Raw genomic sequence first — 22,994 nt, 5'->3', positions numbered from 1 at the left:
GCCTGATATGTAGTCACTACTGAAAAATGGACAGCTACCGCACTACAGCCCCCTTCTAGGACATCCCCGAAGGACAGTGGTAAAGGGAAATCTTCCCAGTGAGCAGAACTTTGAGCAGTACACCTGGTTGTGCACTTTGCTTGGAGCGCAAATGGCCAGATGTGCGATTATCTACTGACTCATGTGTTGTGGCCAATGGTTTGGTTGGATAGTCAGGAACTTGGAAGAAGCATGATTAAAAAATTGGTGACAAAGAAACTTGGGGAAGAGGCATGTGGATGGACCTCTCAAAGTGGTCAAAAACTGTGAGGATATTTGTATTTCATGTGAGTGCTCACCAAAGTGTGACTTCAGCAAAGGAGAAGTTTAATAATCAATTGGATAGAATGACTCATTCTGTGGACACCACTCAGGCACTGCTGTCATTGGCCAATAAGCCCATGAACAAAGTGGCCATGGTGGCAGGGATGGAGGTTACGCATGAGCTCAGCAACATGAACTCACACTCACCAAGCCTGACCTGGCAGCTGCCACTGCTGAGTGCCCAATTTATCAGCAGCAGAGACCACACTGACCCCTTGATATGGCCCATTCCTTGGGATGATCATGCAGCTACTTGGTGGCAGGCAGATTATATTGAACCTCTTCCATCACGGCAAGGACATTGGTTTGTCCTCACTAGAACAAACACTTATTCCGGATGTGGGTTTTCCTGTCCTGTATGCAATGCTTCTGCCAAGACTATCATTTGTGGACTCATGGAATGCCTTAGCCACCATCATGGTATTCCACATAGCATTGCCTCTGAAAAGGCATTCACTTTATCACCAAAGAAGTGCAGCAGTGGGCTCATGCTCATGGAATTCAATGGTCTTACCATGTTCCCCATCATCCTGAGGCAGCAGGATTGATAGAACAGTGGAATGGCATTTCAAAGTCACAATTACAAGGCCAACTAGGTGACAATAAGTTTGAAGCCTGGGGCAAAGTTCTCCAGAAAGCTGTGTATGCTCTGAATCAGCCTCCTCTATATGGTACTGTTTCTCCCATAGCCAAGGTTCACAGGCCCAGGAATCAAATCAAAGGGTGGAAGTGGAAGTAGCACCACTCAACATCACCCCTAGTGACCCAGTTGCAAAATGTTTGCTTCCTGTAACTGCACCATTACATTCTGCTGGCCTAGAAGTCTTAGATCCTGAGGGAGGAATGTGACTCCCAGGAGACACAATGATTCCGTTAAACTGGAAGTTGAGATTGCCACCTGGCCACTTTGGGCTCCTCCTACCTCTAAGTCAACAGGCTAAGAAAGGAGTTACAGTGTTAACTGGGGTGACTGGCCCAGACTATCAAGATAAAATCAGTCTACTACTCCACAGTGGAGGTAAGCAAAAGCATGCGTGGAATACAGGAGATTCCTTAGGACATCTCTTAGGATTATTATGCCTTGTCCTTAAAGTCAAATGGAAACAACAGCCTGATTTAGGTAGGACTACAAATGGCCCAGGCCTTTCAGGAAACAAGGTTTGTATCACGCTACCAGGTAAAAAATCATGACCTGCTGAGGTGCTTGCTGAAGGCAAAGGAAACATAGAATGGGTAGTAGAAGAAGGTAGTCATCAATACCAGCTATGGTCATGTGATCAGTCGCAGAAATGAGGACTGTAATTGTCATGAGAACATGTTTGCACTTCTATACACTTGTACTAAGAAGATATCTTTATTTTTTTTCTTTTTTCTTTATCATGTGATATAAGATTTATTGACTTCATATCAGCATTTAAATGTTGTTAACTTTATATAATAGCATTTAGGTTAAGAATTAGTGTGTGCTTCTGGTTGTAAGAAGGATAGCTTTATTATGTTAGGCATAATTATGGTCTTTTTATGGTCTTTATATGGATATTATGTATGATTTCAGGAGATGTGTATGGGTTCAAGTTGACAGCGGGTGGACTTCTGATGGTTAATATTGAGTGCCAACTTGATTGAATTGAAGGATGCAAATTACTGTTCCTGGGTTTGTCTGTGAGGGTGTCACCAAAGGAGATTAACATTTGAGTCAGTAGAATGGGAGAGGCAGACCCACCCTCAACCTAGGTGGGCACCATCCAATCAGCTGCCACTGCTGCTAGGATAAAAGTAGGCAGGAATGTGGAAGGACCAGGCTAGCTGAGTCTTCCGGACTTCATCCTTCCCCTATGCTGGATGGATATTTCCTTCCCTCAAACATCAGACCTTAAGTTCTTCAGGTTTTGGACTCGTGGACTTAGACCAGTGATTTACCAGGGACTCTCAGGCCTTCTGACACAGGCCAAAGTTTGCACTATTAGCCTCCCGATGTTTGAGATTATGAGACTCAGACTAGCTTCCTGACTACTCACCTTGCAGATGGCCTATTGTGAGACTTCAGATTGTCATCATGTGAGTCAACTCTCCTAATCAACGCCTCTTGACATATTCATCTAGCTTATTAGTTCTGTCCCTTTAGAGAACCCTGACTATTACACAAGTGCTAATGCAATATTGTCAATTCTAGTATAAACCACACTTATCTCTCTTTGAGAATACAAAATAATTTTATATAGTTACTTGGGAAGAAGAAAATAAATTAGAAAACAGTAAATAAACTACCTATACTCATGTAAAGCAAGGCATTCATAAAAAATAAGAGAAAAGCAATAACTTGGGCAATTGAAAGAAGAAAGGATTGACATCAATTTGTAATGGAAAGCAATGGTTATGTCTAGTCCTGAAAAGTCAACTACAGTCTTTGGGTAATTACATGGATTCATGGTAACTGATTCCACTCTTTTGTTTACTCAGTTTTGTGAATGACACAGTGGGTCCCCAATCAGTGTTCATTGGAGTTACTCAGGGAGCTTGTTTGAAATGGAGATTTCTTGGCAGTACTCCCAGAAATTCTGATTTACCAAGTCTTGAAAGAAGTACAAGCATCTTCCCTTTAGGAAATGCCCCAGGTTTCTCTGATGCAGGTGACTGTGATTCACATTGAAGGAGACCAATAGAGAAGAAAAGGCCAACCCAAGGATGCCTACTTTCAAAATTAATAGGGTTATTAACACCTTTTTTGAAAAACAGTCTGGCCAAATTAAAGAGGAGAATATTTCTGCCCAAACATCACAAAGATTCCACACCTTTTTGTCACTTGATCACTTGTAAAGTTAACTATGGTCACCCAGGTGAATACGTTGTAAGTCAACCAGTGCTGGTTCACAGAAATGCAGGCCTAGGAACAGAGGGGAAAAGTTGAAGTGGAATGCTTTTTTGGATGCATGGTAAGCTGGGGCACAGAGATAGAGGAGGCATGAGAAGGAGGACAGACTCACAGTCCCACCTGAAAATCTGCAGAATCTCACAAGGCTATTAAGGCTCTGTTGAATGAAGCCTCAGCTTCTTTTCTGAATGTCTACTCCTTGAAAGCAACTATTCCACACTGCTTGAGTATCTGACCTCACGATGACTTTTCTTTTTTTTTTTGTTTCGGAGACGGAGTTTCGCTCTTGTTACCCAGGCTGGAGTGCAATGGCACGACCTTGGCTCACAGCAACCTCCGCCTCCTGGGTTCAGGCAATTCTCCTGCCTCAGCCTCCTGAGTAGCTGGGATTACAGGCACGCGCCACCATGCGCAGTTAATGTTTTGTATTTTTTAGTAGAGACGGCGTTTCACCATGTCGACCAGGACGGTCTCGATCTCTTGACCTTGTGATCCACCCCCCTCGGCCTCCCAAAGTGCTGGGATTACAGGCGTGAGCCACCACGCCCAGCAACTTTTCATATCTATGCCTTTGCTTAAAATGTTTCCTCAACCTAGAATAGCCTCCTTTCTTCCATGATGATTTTTTTTTAATCTTCTAAAGTCTCAGCTCATATGGAGCTTCCTATGTGACATGCTATGTTTCAGTCTTTGAAGGAATTAATTTTTCCTTCAAAAAATTACTTATTATATTCTCTCCGGGAGCACTGTGTATTTTGATTTTTTATTTGATGTATTTAGCCAGATAGTTGCGTCGCTCATGACATTTTCAGTTCCTAGAGGCCAACCAATATGGTTTCTAAATTTTCTTTTCTTCAATTGACTTGTCTGATTGCCAAGAGCCCCATATGGGAGGCAAGCTTCTATAATGGCTCCCAGTGATGCCAGTGGCCTGATATTCACACCCTTGAGTAACTCTTTTCTTTTAAGTATGGCCTGAATCGCATGGTTTGCTTCCAGTGGAGAGAATGTGGGAAAAGAGGAGATGTCATTTCTGACATGAAGTTATAAAAAGCTGACTTTCATCTTTTTATACTCTTTTTCTCTCTGTCTTGCTCATTTTGATCATGCGAGCTGCCACGTTGTGAACTGCCCAATGGAGATGCTCCTGTGGCTGGAATCTGAGAGCAGCCTCAGATCAAACAGCCAGTGAGACTCAGTCCCATGTCCAACAGCCTACAGTACACTGAATTTTGCTATCAACCACTGAGTCAACTTAATTGCAGTCTTAGTAAACAAAGCTTCACCATAAATGGATTTCTAACCCTCTAATCTGTAAAATAATGCATGTTTTTAAACTATCAAATTTGGTGTCATTTGTGATATAGCCTCAGTAACTGATGCCTCACACATAAGGAAGAAGTTTTTCTTCTAAGTTCTTGCAGCCTTCCTCCCCAAGAATTGAAGACCTGCTCATGAATAGCAGTTTAGTACCTGAGAACATCTTTCCAATAAATGATGCTGTCTTTCCACCCTTAAAATATACATATGATCCACTTCAGATTACCTGCATTATGCTCCACCCATTTTTAGGATATTTGTGACTTCATCTTCTATTTATGTGCCAGCCTCCATCCCATTTATAATTAAGATTGCCTTATTCAAGGGCACCATATTGAGAGTGCCATATGCTCTCTGCATCATTGAACATATTTGCCAGAAAGTCTTATTTCTTCCCACACTCTGCCCTGATTTTGAAGGTCTACATTGGTTCCTATGTGTTGTGTATCTTAACTAATTCTCATCATTCAATAATCCCAAGAGAGAACTTATAATGACACCATTGGGCACAAGTTAAAAAACACATAGTTTGCATATCATAATGATTAAGTACGTTTTTGTTCATCAGTTCCCAACTGAGATATTGAGAAATTGTTGATAATGAGGCTGTACTTTTTCAGTATTTCAAAAAGTCTGGCATGTTAGCTATTACATATCATTTTGTTATAAGGTTAGTGGACATATCATTTTGTAATTATATCATCTGAGTGTGCTATTATGTTGTTCAAATAATCCGATTGTCACTCTGATTAAACATAAAGCTATTTAATAAATATTGCTTTAATAAGAGTATGATGTCAGGTTGATAAAATCTTTCAATGTACAAGGGAAATTATCACAAAAGATCCCTCACAATTAAGTTATTAGGAACTCTTACTGTAGCTTGAGAATCTGATAATTCACATTTGTTGGGGATAGATAGAAATCTACCTAACTATCCCACTGTCATGTACATACTATTATATACTTATTTTTCTATTCTATTTTGAATCTTTGTTTTTTCTTTCTAAAATGCAAATTTTCATTGAATTTTGATATGTAAGCCATCTATCGAATAAGCTTAAATGTAGATAGATGATATGCATTTCACTTCAACTATATGTACATTGCAAATAAAAGTATTGCCCTTTTTGTTATATTATTGTTTATCTATGCAATGGAAATCACCTTGACAATTGTTACCACTAACTTTTTTTTTTTTTTGAGACAGAGCCTCACTCTGTCACCCAGGCTAGAATGCAGTGGCATGACCTCAGCTCACTGCAACCTCTGCTCCCGAGTAGCTGGGATTACAGGCACCCCCACAATGTTTAGCTAGTTTTTGAGACAAGGTTTCACCATGTTGGCCAGGCTGGTCTCGAACTCCTGACCTCAAGGAATCCACCTGCCTCGGCCTCCCAAAGTGCTAGGGTTGCAGGCATGAGCCACCGCGCCCAACCTACCACTAACTTTTTAAGTTAATTTTTAAGGCGGCAGATACAATTGTATGTATTTACCATTTGTACTCCAGTGTTTTGAAACACATAATCACTGTAGAATTAGTAACTCTAGCTAATTCACATATGCACCTTCTCAAGTAGTTCTAATTTTTGTAGGAACATTTTATATCCACTCTGTCAGCATTTTTCAGGAATACAATATATTAACTACAGTCACCATGTTGTACAATATATCTCTTGAATTTATTCCTCCTGATTAATTTTTTTTTTACTACTTGACCAACATCTCCCAATCACACCCTGTAAATTATTTAAAATAAATAAATGAAGCATAGACAAGTGAATATGTTCCCTGTGAAACTGTTGTCAATCTAACCCACAGAATGTGTTTTGGAATGACAGACTCCAGAGCGCTGGTCCTTGCCTGGTCATCATTAGCTGTTTGACGTTGAGCTACAATAAAAATATCTCTGAAAGTCCATTTCCTCATGCCTACAATGTGAACAAGAGCACTCACTTTGTAGGTGTACTGAAAGAATCAGATGAGTTAAAGCTATTAAAAGAGTTTATTACTTTATTCTATTGTTAATCTTATTCTAACAAAAATTAGGTACTCACTTCTCATATGGTCTGATAATATCATTTCATAACTATGGCATATAAGCAAAAAAAAATGCTTCAGAAAATTTTGTTAGAAAAATCTATATTTTTTGGTTTAAATTCTTCATGATCATACTGTGGTAAATCATAACCTTCTGTGATCTCCCTCTGCAGTTTATATGACAGCTCACTTAAAGCTAATTTCCCTGGAATTCAGCATAATTTGCATAGTTATTACTTACCAAAATTCATCAATCTGGTCAATTTATAACTACTCCTAAATTGTAATGTCCTTGAGAATAGACATCAGTCCTAATCAATTTTCTCCTTACTCACAACAAATAATGTTTTGCTCATAGATAGTGCTCTATACAAGTGATATCAAAAATGCATGAATTTACGTTGAATGTGAATTATAGATACCAATCTTGAAATTTGATTTTTTGTACATATGAGGATGATATTACTCTATGTGAAATTTTAAAAAGTAGCTCCATGTAGAAGATAACCTTAAAAATTAATTATCTAACAACTTATTCACAACTCATAATGATACAGTTGTATGTAAACTTTTTTCAATATAGCATTTAGTAAGGCAACTGACTGTTTTTTTTTTTTTTTAAACTTATTCCACAATAAATGGGACCGATTCATTACCATTTGGATAACTAATAGGATCAAGAAAAGAATTGTCTCTAGTATCATCTTTTCATTTTATAATCATATAAAATATATTCTAAGGATTTAGTGAAGTTATGTTTAGTTATCTTTATTCACTTTCTTTTTCCTTTGGTTATTTTGTTTTTCTTTTTTGAGACCGAGATCTCACTATGTTGCTCAGACTGGTCTTGAATTCTGGCCTGAAGTGATCCTCCCACCTCAGCCTCCTGAATAGTTGGGACTGCGTTACAAGCCACCTGTCTAAATAGTTACCTTTAATTAATGATGTTTGTTAAAGTAACACAAAAATCCTAGAAACATTTGCCAGTTAAAACTTTCTGATAATTTGAATGAAGTAAAGTTTGGAGTCTCTGTCTCATTAAAAATACTCAAGGTCAATGTAATAAAAACAGCAAAGCAGTAATGCATAAAAGAATTAATAGAAATCTAATAAAATTATTTGGACCTCCAACAATAGCAACACTGATTAATGACTGCTTTTTAATTAATTGGAAGTTGTTCAGTCATCACCTGAGAGTTTTTATGAAAGGGTCAGAAACAAAACATATGCTAGTTCAATCTGCAATAAGGTATACTTAAGCAATTTCATTCTTCTTGGCAGGGCAAGTGTGGGCTATTCATCTCTCATTTATTCATGATGATTATATTCCCTGCTCAGCTAGCTAGTTTGATCAATGAAAACAGTCTTAGGCATTAGAATACAAATAAAGTTTACTTTTAAGCAGTGCATTCAAACAAAATAAAAAACCCATGATTACCTATTCTTCATATAGAATCTTTAATTACCACAGGATATGTGTTTAGCCTCTTTATTTTTCATACAGCTATATAGTCTTTGTCACACCAGACTTCCTTGACAGCACTAAAATCTTTGCACTGGTCATTGAGTAGATACTGGAATGAACCAGAAGTCCATTTTAAGAACATTAGTTTGGCATCACTCTTAGATTGTGCACATATTTTTCTTATTTCTCTAAGTGTCAGTTCTGCCTATGACACAGTGAGGGGTAATATAACTTATTAGAGCCCATACCCTGTGGAATCCTAATTTTCATTTAAGTAAAAACTGGAGGCAGCAGGTGACAGTGTGACAGAGCCTGCATACGCACCAGTCGTATTGATAACTAACAAATTAGGATTCTAAGATCTAAACTTTCAGGGACCAATGACACTTGCTTCCACTGTAAAGGTTCATACTCGCTTCCATTTTCTAAATAGTTGAAGCTCAAGGCTGTGAAAGGAGTTACTATACCTCATTGCTACAGGTGCCTTCATACTATGATAATTGCTTTGACAGCCCAAGGAGCCATTGGAAAGAAAGAGACCTGCCACGGCGACAGTAGAAGCAATCAATAAACTATCTGAGACATCCATCTAGAGTTAAGGCACAAGGGCTTACTATCTTTACATCAAGGAAATAGCCACCTGTTTTGTGGTGTATTCATAGGAAAGTGTAAGTTAGATCATTTTCTACTGAATAATCTTTTATTTTAAACAATATGTTTATGATAAGAAGAAGTTATTGAAAGTCAACTACCTCTGGTCAATTGCCACTTATTGTAACCCTGCCATTGGAGCGAAAGCAACATGGTTCACAGAGATCTTATATACTGTAACTCAGACAACTCATTTTCACCTTATCGCTCAAAGATCTTAGAAAACTAAAGCTGATTTTTAAAATTATGATATAGTTTAGCTGTCCCCAAATTCTCTATAAATGAAAGCATAAAATGAGTGAGTAAAAACATATGCAACTGTAATAGGATGTGACGTGGGAAGGGAGACAGATGCCAGGCTTGAAAGCAGACTTGGGGAAAACAAGGAGAATGAGGATGGGGAGTCCTTCAAGAAGGGGAGACTGGCATTCTTTTCTCCCTATAATATGTCTGCTGGATAGCTGACTCGCTGACCTTTCCAAGCCTGGCTGCACAAAGAGGTCAGATATGAAAGAAGATGGCAAGGCAGAGAAAACCTGCAATGGAGTAGCAGCCATATGCACCTGTTTTAATGTTGTCAGGATGTGTGAATTTCCTCGTGGTAAACTGCACATAGGAGAAAGGAGCTAAAATTGAGGAATCAGGCTATCAATTCACCCAAAAAGGCTGCCTGCCAAGCAAGGGGTCCCTAGAATTAAGAAACTGTAAGGTCTACACCTGGGTGCCCAGGGCAGATTCCCATGCAGTTGGGACACCCAGAGCCCCCCAACAGCAAATAATTCACAAAATTACATGAGAATTAGCATTTGGACAACTGCTTTTAATGCCATTCCATTTCAGCCCTAAAAATAGTGGCAATCAGGCCAGGTGCGATGACTCACGCCTGTAATCCTAGCACTTTGGGAGGCCGAGGTGGGCCGATCACCTGAAGTCAGGAGTTCGATACCAGCATGGCCAAGATGGTGAAACCCCGTCTCTACTAAAAATAGAAAACTTAACCGGGAGCCGTGGCAGGAGCCTGTAATTCCAGGTACTTGCTGGGGCTGAGGCAGGAGAATCGTTTGAACCCAGAAGGCAGAGGTTGCAGTGAGTAGAGATTGCCCCACTGCACCCCAGCCTGGGTGACAGAGCAAAACTCTGTCTCAAAAAAAAAAAAAGAAGTGGCTACCAATGGAGCACTATATCAGCACCATATCAATAAATTTGTGCATTTTTAAAATTTACCTCTTTCCTTTCTATTGCAAGAAACTGGAGAAGCTAAACCCCCACCCCTAAGGAATAAAAGTTCTAATTATGTTGTCTTTGAGTTCTTTAGATATCTATTGCCATGTATCAGTGGACAACAAAATGTAGTTGCTTTTAATAACTGTAAAATATTGTAAAATTGTGATAAATATATTTTCATATTTATTACAGTTTTGTGGGTAAGAATTTGGGTAGGATTTGGCTGCGTTAATATTTCATTTCACGTGGCATTGATGAAGTTTACATTGTGGTTTTCCGCTACCAAAGTGGACTGGACCAAGGGTTCCAAGACAGCATCACTCACATTTCCAGCACACTGGCAGGTCTTGCTGGAAGGCAGAGCTTAGCTGAAGTTGTCAAACTGAGCACCACAATGTGACCTTGCCAGTATGGCTCCCTCTGGGTAGTCAGACTTTTTACCTGACACTTCAGAACTCTAACTGTTCCAATAAGCAAGGCAGAAGCTGCATGATCTTTTATGTTAGACTTACTTTTAATAATGAAAATAAAAGTATTGGGATCAGCTAAAGATGTCAATAAGGCGTGAAAAGGGGTATCTGATTATTCACGTTTGTAAGGAGGCGTTGAAGATAAACGAAACGGTTTCATGTTTACATCCTCACTGAATCGGACTGATCAAAACCCTTCAGCAGAAATACTCACAGATATTCCCTGGATGGAAAGATGGAATTAGCTGCTAAAGTGTTATAAATTTGCACCAGATGCACGACATAAAATAAGGAGGAAGCAAACGGAAGAGATTCGGATGAGATTTTTTCCAAACCTTTCAAGAGCCCATAAGTAGAACTATGGGGAGATGCAATTCTATTTATAACAACTATGTAAGAGCCAAACATCACCATTCCCACCCTGATTCACTACCTGAGAAAGTTGTGATAATAATCTTGATTATTTTGTCAAACAAATAAAATCTATAATCACTCTGTCTAGAGGAATCTATTCTGAACCAAGCAGATACTGAGTCAAAAAGTAAGTCCTAATAAAAGTAAACATTTTGAGACACTCCTTGAAGAACTGCAATTGAAACTCCTGTATATTCCACAGTGATGGTCGTTAAAAGTAAATTTGAATAGATAGTAGGAAGACGCATGAGTTTTTAAATACTCTGATGCCAGAAAATATTTCAGAATGAGTGATTTTATATGATATTTATTTCCCCTCACCTGGCCCTGTGAAATTCACAATGATACGTAAAAGGATCCTGTGTGGAAGAGAAATTAAAACTCAGTTGAATTTTTGAGGGTAAAGCATGAAAAAGGAGGGGGCCACACAATGAAATGCACTACTAGATATTCATGCAATCCTGGAAACAGGACTCATTGGCAGCTGTCACAATTTCTCTGGACTTATGCTGTGAGGAAAAGGAACAGGTTTCTGAGTTTCCCCGCGAGACCACTCAGCTGTCAGTCCAAAAATGAAAAACATCTCAGCAGGGACTCGTTTAGGAGTCTTAAATCCAAAGAACTGCAGTATAACATTGATTTTGTCCATGCCATACTTACTAACTTTACTCGCAATTATGGAGAAATTATACTGCGCAGTGTTTTCTCTGTCTAGTAATTCATTAGTGGCGATGGTTCCTTCATTTCCATCTATTGTGAAGTAGCTGTCCCCATCACTCTTCCAATCTATGAAGTACCTGTATATGAAAAGAGTAGATGCAAATGTGCAATGATTACACATTAATCATAATGACACTTAGGCTAACTTGACACAGTTCCTTATTTTTCTTCCTGTAGCTATTACCCACCTTGCAATAAAGAAGAGTGTAAATGACAGCTTCTTTATTGCAAAGTCAGTATGCTCAAGGGGAAACTGGAAATAATAAAAGATTTAGTACTCCTGCTGTTCATATTATTTTAGGGTCTTGACACCTTGAAAGCTCAGCAGAGACTAAAATTCTAAAGCTGACCATGAGTTTCCTTAACCTGCTGAATATTAAAACTTTTTCAAGCAGTAAAAAAATTCCTTAACAGTGGTTATGGCTGTGGAAATAGGGTTGAGAGAAGCACCTGGAAAATTCTACAGAGGACCCGAGCCAGAACAGAGGTAGCATCTTTGTTTCCAGAGATAGAAAAATAACATCATGGAAACAAAAGGCAAATTTTGTGTAACTGAGAATTTGGTAACTACACTAAAATATTTTCCTCAAACACATATAAAGGGATCATTGTTCTATTTCATTGCTTATTTGTTTCATTGTTGTTTTACTATATATCAGGACACATTAAAAAAAAAACAGTGACTTTGGTTAATGATGTCTCTTTATCTTTTTTATTATCTGACATATTTGATAATAGTGGATATTTCCCTCTATGAAGCAATTGGACTGAAAATTCCAAGAAAATGAATAGCAAAACAGAAAATGCATATGTTTAAATCTTTAGGTAACAGTAGATACATGGATTTATATTATGTGAAATTCTTTCTGACATGTGATTTCATTCTTAACAATCATTAACATTTTTAAATATGACCATTTGATAGATATTATTCTCAATGCTTACACATTGAGAATACAAAATGTATAAAGAATAGTAATCTGTTTTACATATGAGAAAACAGAAAGCATAGAGACATGAAGAAATTTGTCCAAATTAACATAGTTAGAAAGTTGTAGATTGATGTTTGAACCAGGTCATCTTGGTAATATAATTATCATTATATAGTCTTACCAATTTTAAATAGAACATTTTATGGGAAATGATTTTGCTCATCAAAAGGCACAATACACAAAATATTTGTCACATTTTATTCTGGCCCAGAACCAAACAGAAGTCATTTAAAACAATGGCTGAAAATAGATGGCTATATTGTTAGCCCCTTGAAATCCCCATTCCAGAGAAAGTTCTCCCCTTGTTCATTGTGAAAAGTCAGTAAAGGGATATGTATCCTAACATAACAAGCTATTATTTTGACAAGCTGGTTATTTGATACTGTAGCAGTCTGTATGCTATTTTAGTGCTAGATCACTTGCATTTATATTACTCCACACTCCTCTATATCTGTTAGTACGGGTATACTTTATTTTACGGCTCTTCACTTTGTTGTACTTCAAGCCTATTGCATGTTTTACAAATTGAATGTTTGTTGCAACCCTGTGTCAAGCAAGTCATCAGCATCATTTTTACAACAGTAAATCCTCACTTTGTGACCCATTTTGGTAAGTTTTGTAATATTTCAAACTTTTTCATTAATATTATATCTGTTAGAGTGATCTATGAACAGTGATACTTGATGATACTATTGAAATTATTTTGGGTCACAATGAGCTGCATTCATATAAAATTATAAACTTAATAAACGTTGTGTGCCCTCACTGCTTCACTAACCAGCTATTACCCCATCTGTCTCTTGCTCCTTGAGCCTTTCCTATTCCCTGAGATACAACAACATTGAAATTAAGTCAATTAATAATTCTACAATGGCCTCTAACTGTTCAAATGAAAGAGTGTCACACATCTCTAACTTTTAATTAAAAGCTAGAAATGATTAAACTTAGTGAAGAAGGCATACCTAAAACCAAGACAGTCCAAAAGCTAGGCCTCTCATGCCAAACAGCCAAGTTGTGAATGCAAAGGAGGAGTTCTTGAAGGAAATAGAAAGTGCTATTCCGGTGAAGACAGGAAGGATTAAAAAGCAGTGAGTCTTATTGTGGTTATAGAGAAATTGTAGTGGTCTGCATAGAAGATAAAATCATCCACACACATTCCTTTAAGCCAAAAACTAATCCGGAATATGGTCCTGGCTGTCTTCAATTCTATGATGGTGGAAAGAAGCAAGGAAACTGCAGAAGAAAAATGTGAATTAGCAGAGGTTGGTTCATGATGTTTAAGAAAAGAAGTCATCTCCACAACATTGAAGTGTAAAGTAAAGCAGGGAGAACTTATGTAGAATCTGCAGCAAATTATCAAAAAGATCTAAATAAGATCATTGATGAAGGTGGCTACACTAAACAACAGATTTTAAATGTTTAAAGAACAGCCTTCTATTGGAAGAAGATGCCATCAAGAACATTCATGGCTAGAAAGGAGAAGTTAATGCCACTTCAAAGCTTCAAAAAACAATCTGACTCTCGTAGTAGAGGCTGGTACAACCGGTAATTTGAAATTGAAGCCAATGTTCATTAACCATTATAATAATCCTGGAGCCCTTAATAATTTTGCTAAATCTATCTGTCTGTTGCTGTATAAATGGAACAACAAAGCCTGGATGACAGCACATCTTTTTACAGCATGGTTTACTAAATATTTTAAATCTACTGTTGAGACCCACTGCTTAGGAAAAGAAATTCTTTCCAAACATTACTGATAATTGACAATACATCTAGTCACCCAAGAGCTTAGATGGAGATCTTTAAGGAAATGAATTTTGTTTTCATGACTACCAATGCAACATCCATTCTGAAGATCATGGATCAAAAAAGTAGTTTTGACTTTCAAGTCTTATTATTTAAGAAATACATTTTGTAAGGCTATAGCTACCAAGATAGTGATTTATATGACAATTCTTGACAAAGTAAATTGGAAATCTTATGGAAAGGATTTATCATTTTAGACGCCATTAAGAACATTTGTGATGCATGGGAGGATGTCAAAATATCAACATTAACAGGAATTTGGAAGAAGTTATTCCAACCCTCATGGATGACTTTGAGGGGCTCAAGATTTCAATGGAGAAAGTAACTGCAGAGCAGTGGAAATAACAAGAGAACCGAAATTAGAAGCAAAGCCCTAAGATGGGACCGAATTGCTGCAATTTCCTGACAAAACTTGAACAAATAGGGATCTCCTTCTTATACATGAGCAAAGAAGGTAGTTAATTGAGATGAAATCTACTTTTGGCTAAGATGCTATGAATATTATTGAAACCACAACAAAAATTAGAATATTATGTAAACTCAGTTAATAAAGCGGTAACATGTCTTAAGAGGATTGATTCCAATTTTGAAAGACATTCCATGAGAGGTAAATGCTACCAAACAGCATCACATGCTGCAGAGAAATACTCTCTGAAAGGAAGATCAACTGATACAGCAAACTTCATTGTTTTCTTATTTTAAGCAATTGCCACAGCTACCCCAGCTTTCAACAACTACCACCCCCCATCAGTCAGTAGCCATCCAGGTCAAGACAAGACCCTCTACCAGCAAAAAAGATTACAACTTGCTGAAGGCTCAGATATCTTCAGTGTTTTTTTATACAATAAAATATTTTAAATTAAGGTATGCACTTTTTTGTACTTTTTAAAATAGCATAATGCTATTTCATACTTACTACACTATGGTATAGTGTAAACGAGATGTTTATATGTACTGGAAAACCAAAAACAATGTTTAACTTGCTTGATTTCAATATTTGCTCTAGTGGTCTGGAACCAAACCTGTAATATATATCCAAGGTATGTATGTAATTAATTTCTGAACTGCAAGATGCTTTTAGTATTTATTAGGTAGGGTATGAGCCATGCTGTAAATCTGATTTTGACAGATTTCAAAATTTCTTCTGTTTATTGGAGGAGTGAGAAAGCATTAATGTCTTCCAACTTCAATGCGGCACCTTAGCTCACATGAATGCTCTCGAAAATTAAAAATGAAGTTAAGGCACACCTAAAGATCAGGGAACACAGAGTATAATAAGCTTAATTCTCTATAGTGCATATTATTTTCTGAACAAGAAAGCATTTCTCAAAATACTGCTTTACAGCACCTCTATTTAACTTGCCATATGCCTAATTTAAGAGGAAAATTGCCACTGACACTCCTTATAACTGTAGTATTTCTGAAAGAATTGCTGATGTAGGCTAACTGTGTTCAGTTTTTCAATATATTAAGTACTTGCTGAGTGTCTGCTATACACCAGACATTGTTCTAGAGATGAGGCATATAAAAATAAGTAAAGTATGATGCCCATCTTTGAAGACTTTAGTTGGGAAGACATGTATAAAAAGACTGCTTCAAGGCCTGAAAGAGAGATAATAGAGAAGGCCCTATAGGACTGCCAAGAAAACACACTGAATGTAAAACTTGTGGTTCAGGCCATCCTTCCTGCACATAATATTTGGCTTACATTAGAAGTCCATATGGAAATCATTCAAAAGGAGGTTGAAGCAGAAAAACTGAGGGGAGGGATAGAAGATGTCTTAGAAAGCTGCAACAGCAGCTGCAAAACCATGCAGGTCGTGAAGGGGACTATAATTTGCTCAGAATTACTACAGAAAGCTATCTGAGAAGCGCATTAACATGAAAAAATAAGTGATTCTGGTTAAGAAAGATCTTATACATTATGATTAAGGAGGTAGGATTTAATTCTGTAAGAGATGAACACTAATGAAGTCAATTATTAAAATATGGGTTGGAGGTAAATCGCTTTGAAAGTGTATGGTGGATGTATTTGAGGACAACATGACTGTAAGTGATTTTTGTGTGTGCTGCAGAATCTTGACAAGAGACCAACAGAGTTACCAGGGCTGTAAAGAGACTGGATTCAACGGGTTATGAGGAGGAGCTGAAATAAATATGGATATGTAGACCAGAGAAGAAAAGACACAAGAACACCCTAGCTACCTTTAATCGGATAAGGATGTTCATGTAGGCAAGGCGTTAGATTTGCTTGCTATGTTTCAGTGGAATTAAGATAGGACACAGAATGGAATCTCCATAAACATGGATTTCAGATAAATATAACAAAGAATTTTATGTCATGGCCGCAAAATGTTAGAATATATTTCCTTAAGAAATAGTAAGAACCAGGGATTATCAAGCATCAGCTATTCCAAATACTTGGGGCAGATGTGGTAGAAAAAAATGTAAGCATGCTTGGGAGAGTCTTAAAGTACTTACAACACATGGATTCTACTATCTCTTAGAGAGAATGAAATCTGTTTGTCTTATTGAGCATGAAACTTACTGTTTTCCAATGACTTTTTCCTACTCTTACTCTTGATCTGACTTCAACAAACACATTCCACTCCAACCATGCCAGCACCTTCTCACTTTAAAAAATGCTTCAGGCCGGGCGCGGTGGCTCAAGCCTGTAATCCCAGCACTTTGGGAGGCCGAGGCGGGTGGATCACGAGGTCAAGAGATCGAGACCATCCTGGTCAGCACGGTGAAACCCCATCTCTACTAAAAAAAAAAAATGCAAAAAATTAGCTGGGCATGGTGGCGCGTGCCTGTAATCCCAGCTACTCAGGAGGCTGAGGCAGGAGAATTGCCTGAACCCAGGAGGCGGAGGTTGCGGTGAGCCGAGATCGCGCCATTGCACTCCAGCCTGGGTAACAAGAGCGAAACTCCGTCTCAAAAAAAAAAAAAAAAAGCTTCAATTTCTCATAAACTTTATTGAGATATAACTCACATGCCATTCAACTCACCCTTTTAAACTGTACAATTCAAATATCTTAAATATATTCACAGAGTCATGCAAGAATGTTGTCATTTTTGGGAAAGATTTTAAGTTTGTTAACTCTAACACTTTTTATTTATTGGATTAAGCTCCAATTATCTGGAAATTTCACTTATACAGGATAAAAGTTGTGAAGGTGTAAGGAAATAAAGTAATACTTTACCTAGGGAGTTTGAAATAAGAAACTTTTTTTTTTACTAGATTCAAAAATTACTGGCTTGGTGTGGTGGCTCAGGCCTGTAATCCCAGCTCTCCGGGTGGCCAAGGCGGGCAAATAACTTGGGTTCAGGAGTTCAAGACTAGCCTGGCCAACATAGTGAAACTCCGTCTCTACTAAAAATACAAAACTTAGCCAGGCGTGGCGGTGGGTGCCTGTAGTCCCAGCTACTTGGGAGGCTGAGGCTGAGGAATTGCTAGAACCCAGGAGGCCGAGGCTGCAGTGAGCCAAGATCCCACCAATGCACTACAGCCTGGGTGACAAGAGTGAAACTTCGTCTCAAAAAAAGAAAGGAAAAAAATATTGATTTTTTTAATAAATATATAAGTGGTCCCTGGTGGATTATTTTATTAGAAACTCTCAAATACAACTGAGAGGAATCACTGTTTTTCTAATATTTTTAAAATATTTTTAAAATATTTCAAATTTATAATAAAGTTGTAAGAACAATAAAATAAAATTCCAAACACCTTTCACTTATACTTCTTATGTTAATCATGCTTTTCCAAGAACAAAGATGATTCGTTTGTCCCAGTATTGATAAGGTAAACATAAGCCACCTGGTTAGGGAGATGAATAACCCATTTTGAAAATAAATATTTCCAGACCTTATCTCAGAGTAAAGCCAATATAGACAAAGGTAAAGTTTCTGTAATTTTAAGTAATTCTGATGCTTATTCTGCTTGAAACCTAATGATCTGAATGAGTGTTTGGCAGATGCTTTTACCCTCTATTCTAGATATCCTGGGCATATGTTTTCTTGGGGTGAATTAGATTAACCTTGTTTCCAAATTGACTTCCCCTCACCCCCCTACATACTAGTCTTCCAACTAGCCAGGCAGAAATTGTCAAGTCAAACCCCACACTGCTTCTATTCCTTTCTCTATTAGCATAGTAAAAATTCTGCAACATCAGATTCACTGTGGGATGGGCAGGGTGTTCTGTGAAGTGTCATGAAAGTACATCATCTTGTACCTAAAAGGATTGTGGTTACACTGGAGAAACTCTAAAAGATAAGAGAGCCTAGTACAATCATATGCTGCAAATCTTGAAAAAGCACAAGAGGTGGGGCGCTGCCGTTCACTCCTGTAATCCCAGCAGGATTTGTGAGACAGGTGGGCGGATCATGAGGTCAAGAAACCAAGACCATCCTGGACAACATGGTGAAACCCCATCTCTACTAAAAATACAAAAATGAGCTGGGTGTGGTGGCAGGCACCTGTAGTCCTAGCTATTCAGGAGGCTGAGGCAGGAAAATCATTTTAACCGGGCAGGCGGAGGTTGCAGTGAGCCGAGATCACCCCGTTGCACTCCAGTCTAGGCAACAAGAGTGAAACTCTGTCTCAAAACAAAACAAACACAAAACAGAACAACAACAACAAAAATGCACATGAGCTTTTGTAGAGTCAAGGTTTCAAGTTGTCTGACTTTGGTACCATTAAGCAACAGATATGCACTTCATATAGTCATTAGTTTTTATTGTTTGATAATCTCTACCTTCTGATTAGGTTGTTTAAACCATTCCTGTTCAACTGTTAATATTGATAAAATGATATTTGCATTCACCATTTTATTTTTTAGGTTTTCTATATTTTTCATGTATTTGTTGTTTCTCTATTTCTTCTCTCTTGCTTTCTTTAACAATAAGTGAATTTTTCTAGTGTGAAATTATTTCTTTAATGAAATAATTTAATTTCTTATCTGCTTTAAGTTTTACCATATATGTCTTAACTCATCACATTCACATTCATATTAACTTAGAGTAAAATATAGAAACGTTTCTTCTATGTAGTTATGTGAAATAACTATATATATATATATATAATATATATATATATCCATATATGTCACAAGTCCAATAAAACATTGTAATAATTATTAATTTTTATAGTTTTATGTAATGTTTGCATCCGACTCCTCCTGGTAAGATATTATATCCCTTGACTGGTTGCAAAGGGAAGAAAAACCATGTCTTTTCAACTGCACTTGCGAGATAGGCATTTCTTGAACTCCTGACCTCAGGTGATCCACCCACCTCGGCCGCCCAAAGTGATAGGATTACAGGTGTGAGCCACAGCGCCCAGCCGGAGATGGGCATTTCTTCCATCGAGCCAAGCTGGGACATAGGAGTTGGAGGGAGGGAGCAGGTTCTGCGTTGAGTCACTGTCTTTGCTATTCTTACCAAGTTTTAGTAGCTTTTCTTGAATAAATTGTTCTTTATGTGGTGCATGCCCTTAGAAAATTTTCCAGAGACTGTAAATGAATGTCTTATTTTTAATGAAATAAATTTCATTTTCTCTTGTTTCACTGGGTAGTGTGTCTACAGAGAGCATCCTGCTGCCATCCATTAAGTGGAGATGCCACTAATTTTTGAAATTCCCTTATTCTTTCTCTGATGAATTCCAGTTAATCTGCAGATATTTTTAGAAGATTTTCTTTAATTCCATCTTTGAAAATTTCTTCAATGAACAGATCTCTTTGATGCTAATGGTGTTCAGCTATTATGTAGATATTGACAAATGTAACACAGCTTGTATACATTTTGCATATGTGATGTGATTATCCTGCTTATCCAAACCTTGTTAACTTTCTTGAGAGCAGAGACTAGGTCTGTTCATCTCAGTGTTGCCAAGGACCCAGCATGCTATTTGTGCATAGCACATGCCACTTAAATATTGTATTGAATTCATTGCACAGAACCTATTCTTCCGGCCTATATAAGAGTTACTTATTTCTACTTCAAGACAACATATTTAGAGCTTTAAGACTGTCTTATTTGTGACAATCAATTATTTCTGGTTTACTGAGGACTTTCTCAGTTTTTACACTGAGTGTCTTTAGGCCCAGAAAACTCCTCAAGAATTTTCCCAGATATAAGATTGGGAAAATTGATCACCTTGTTTATAGTTAATATTTTAGCATATGTTATAATTTACCAAATTGATTCGAACAGAAGTCTAACTTTGTACAGTGAATCACTATATATACAGGTCATGTTTAATTGTAATTTTAGTTGTTTTTGATAACAAGTTTAAAATTCAAGAACTTAAATAATATATACATAAAATAATATGTTTATCTCTCAGTTCTAAGTTTCTATATATCTATCAAGCAGGCTCCAATACTGTAAGCTTAATATACATACTTAATTTTTTAGTTCATTCAGCCTAACACTGAGGTAGAGTTTGAAATACATAAATTAACCATCACGAAGATGCAATTAAATATACCATGAAGAACACTAATTTTTTGTACATAAAAGACTAGGGTAATATACATTTTATTTACTTACCTTGTGCAATTAGTTTAGGGATCTTTCCTTCCAATATCTATTCTCCTTATGTTCTATAAAATTTGGAAAATAATACATGCCCAACAGTGTAAACATGAATGTTATAAAAATGAAATAAGATAAAGTATATATGGCATAGGGATAGAGTCATGAGCATCATTGTGTGTGTGTGTGTTCTTTTTTCTTTTTCTCCCTCTCTTTTTCCATATTATTTTGGATTACTTCCCAGATAAAAATCCTTCCTTACCCACAGATTTTCTTAACTGGCATGAAGTCATGGCACACATAACCTTCAACTTTCTAATACTTGAACTATAAAGCTCCCACACAAACTCGTAAAGTACAAACCACAAACACAAATATCCAGGCTCTGTTTCACACAATGGTGCTTGTGTTTGGCTGTCATTCACTACTTTCTGTTATCTAATTTTTAGCTCTGTCACCTTGTGAGAGTTAAGCTCCTTTCTCTGCATGTTATCCCCCAAAGAAGCTTTATATGTTCTGTAATATGGCCGAAACATATTTGAACTGTTTCTATTTAGCTAAGCATCTTCAGCATCTTCTCATAGTTAGCCAGGTCTTAGTCTATAGACCTAATACTAGCTCCTGGCGTCTTCCCACCCAATGCTGTATCTTTGCGTGGCTGATTAAACTCTGTGCCTGGCTAAAGCATACATATCAGACAATTACCATTTTCTATTGTGATTATTATTATCCAGTATAACAACTGGGAGACATTAATAAGAAAAGGCCATTGATGAACTTGCAATGAAACCATTCCTACATTTTTCTGGACAATTTTTTAAAATATACGGCCCAGTGCTAAAAGGTATAGAAATTCTGAGGAGTTACAACCTCATAGTGTGAACCATCGCATGTTTCTGCTGTTGGTTTACAACAGTCCACTTAACAATCTAATGGTAAAATATTATTGGAATTGCAAGTAAGCACAGCAGTATAACATAAATGTGTAATTTGCCTTAACAGATGAGTTTCAGTGAGCCAAAGACTAAAAAGGAAAGTTTGTTTGAGTCACCTGATACTTCTTTGGTGAGTAGATGAGATTTAAATGAAAAAATAATTATATGTTTATAATCTGCATATAATAAATCTAGAGTTTATATAATTATAGACAGTGATTGTTGCTAAATAAAAACAGGTTTTAACAATTGAATAGAAATCAGACATTTAAAACATTAACCTAGTCTGCGCAGACCACTTGATAGAGTGCAATTTATTCCTATCCTATATTGTAAATTAGTTTTCAGAAAATTTTAAAAATTTTGTTCTATTTATTAAGTAATCATTTCCTTTAAAATTGTACTTTTCAATTTGCTTAGAAACTCTCTCACCATTAATGGAAAAGCAAAAGTTGGTCCTGTCCCAATTTTCAACTACATATGTAACAAGAACTTGATGCTACAAAGTTACTCTGAAAGTATTACATCTCATCCTCTAAGCAGTAAAAATCTGGTAATAATAATACAGGTGAAGGTAGAAAATATTCTTTTGTTCAGGTGATGATAATAAGTCAAAATGACTTTACTCTTATCTCCTCTTTGTTGCCAATATCTTTGTTTTGTCTTTTGGCAGACAACTAAAGGAAGTAAATTCAGTTCAATTCATGTTAACAAACATTTTACTGAGCACCTAAGCCACCTGCAACAACACATCAGCTGTAACTTCTCCGTCAACAATCACAAATAAATTCCACAAATTTCCTCTCAAACTTTTTAAACTACCAGTTGCTAATTTCCTATCAGTTTCTGTTTTTTCTTCTCTTCCGCCTCATTTTCACTTTCCCCTTACTAAACTTAAAAGTTGTATCTTAAATGGTTTAGATGGTTGCCATTGCTTGTTTTAAATGTTTGATGAAAAACTAGGTATTTATAAACGTATAATCATTTAATAAAAGTAAGCCTTCTGTCCTCAAATTTCCCGTGTGAACACACGTGATATGGTTAAAATAGATCTCTAAAGAAGAAGAAATATACCATAATCTAAAAAATGTTGAAATTATAATTGTTACATTTGTATTTTTTTCCCAAGTTGCTTAAGCTTTCCTTTGCCCCTAACCATGCCTTTTTTCTTTTTTTTAAGAATAG

The 22,994-nt window shown here is 36.9% G+C and overlaps 1 protein-coding gene and 1 long non-coding RNA gene across 2 annotated transcripts in view; one reads left to right on the top strand and one right to left on the bottom strand.

Annotated features, from left to right (window-relative positions):
- Window positions 1–22,994, bottom strand: part of CDH12 (cadherin 12) — a 498,310-nt gene that overhangs the window by 25,215 nt on the left and 450,101 nt on the right. Inside the window, exon 9 of the mRNA XM_017524645.2 lies at window positions 11,480–11,616. Within this exon, the coding sequence (XP_017380134.1) occupies window positions 11,480–11,616 (137 nt within the window). The remainder of the gene's footprint in view (window positions 1–11,479; window positions 11,617–22,994) is intronic.
- LOC119470571 lies at window positions 2,307–7,678 on the top strand. Its single transcript, XR_005199485.1, has 2 exons — window positions 2,307–2,421; window positions 7,417–7,678. It is a non-coding gene; the product is annotated as an uncharacterized LOC119470571 (long non-coding RNA).

The sequence above is a fragment of the Cebus imitator genome, unplaced genomic scaffold (genome assembly GCF_001604975.1).
Source record: "Cebus imitator isolate Cc_AM_T3 unplaced genomic scaffold, Cebus_imitator-1.0 Scaffold35, whole genome shotgun sequence".
Lineage (NCBI taxonomy): Eukaryota > Metazoa > Chordata > Mammalia > Primates > Cebidae > Cebus > Cebus imitator.
Note: the sequence above shows the minus strand (reverse complement) of the source record. Positions and strands in the feature narration are given on the sequence as shown.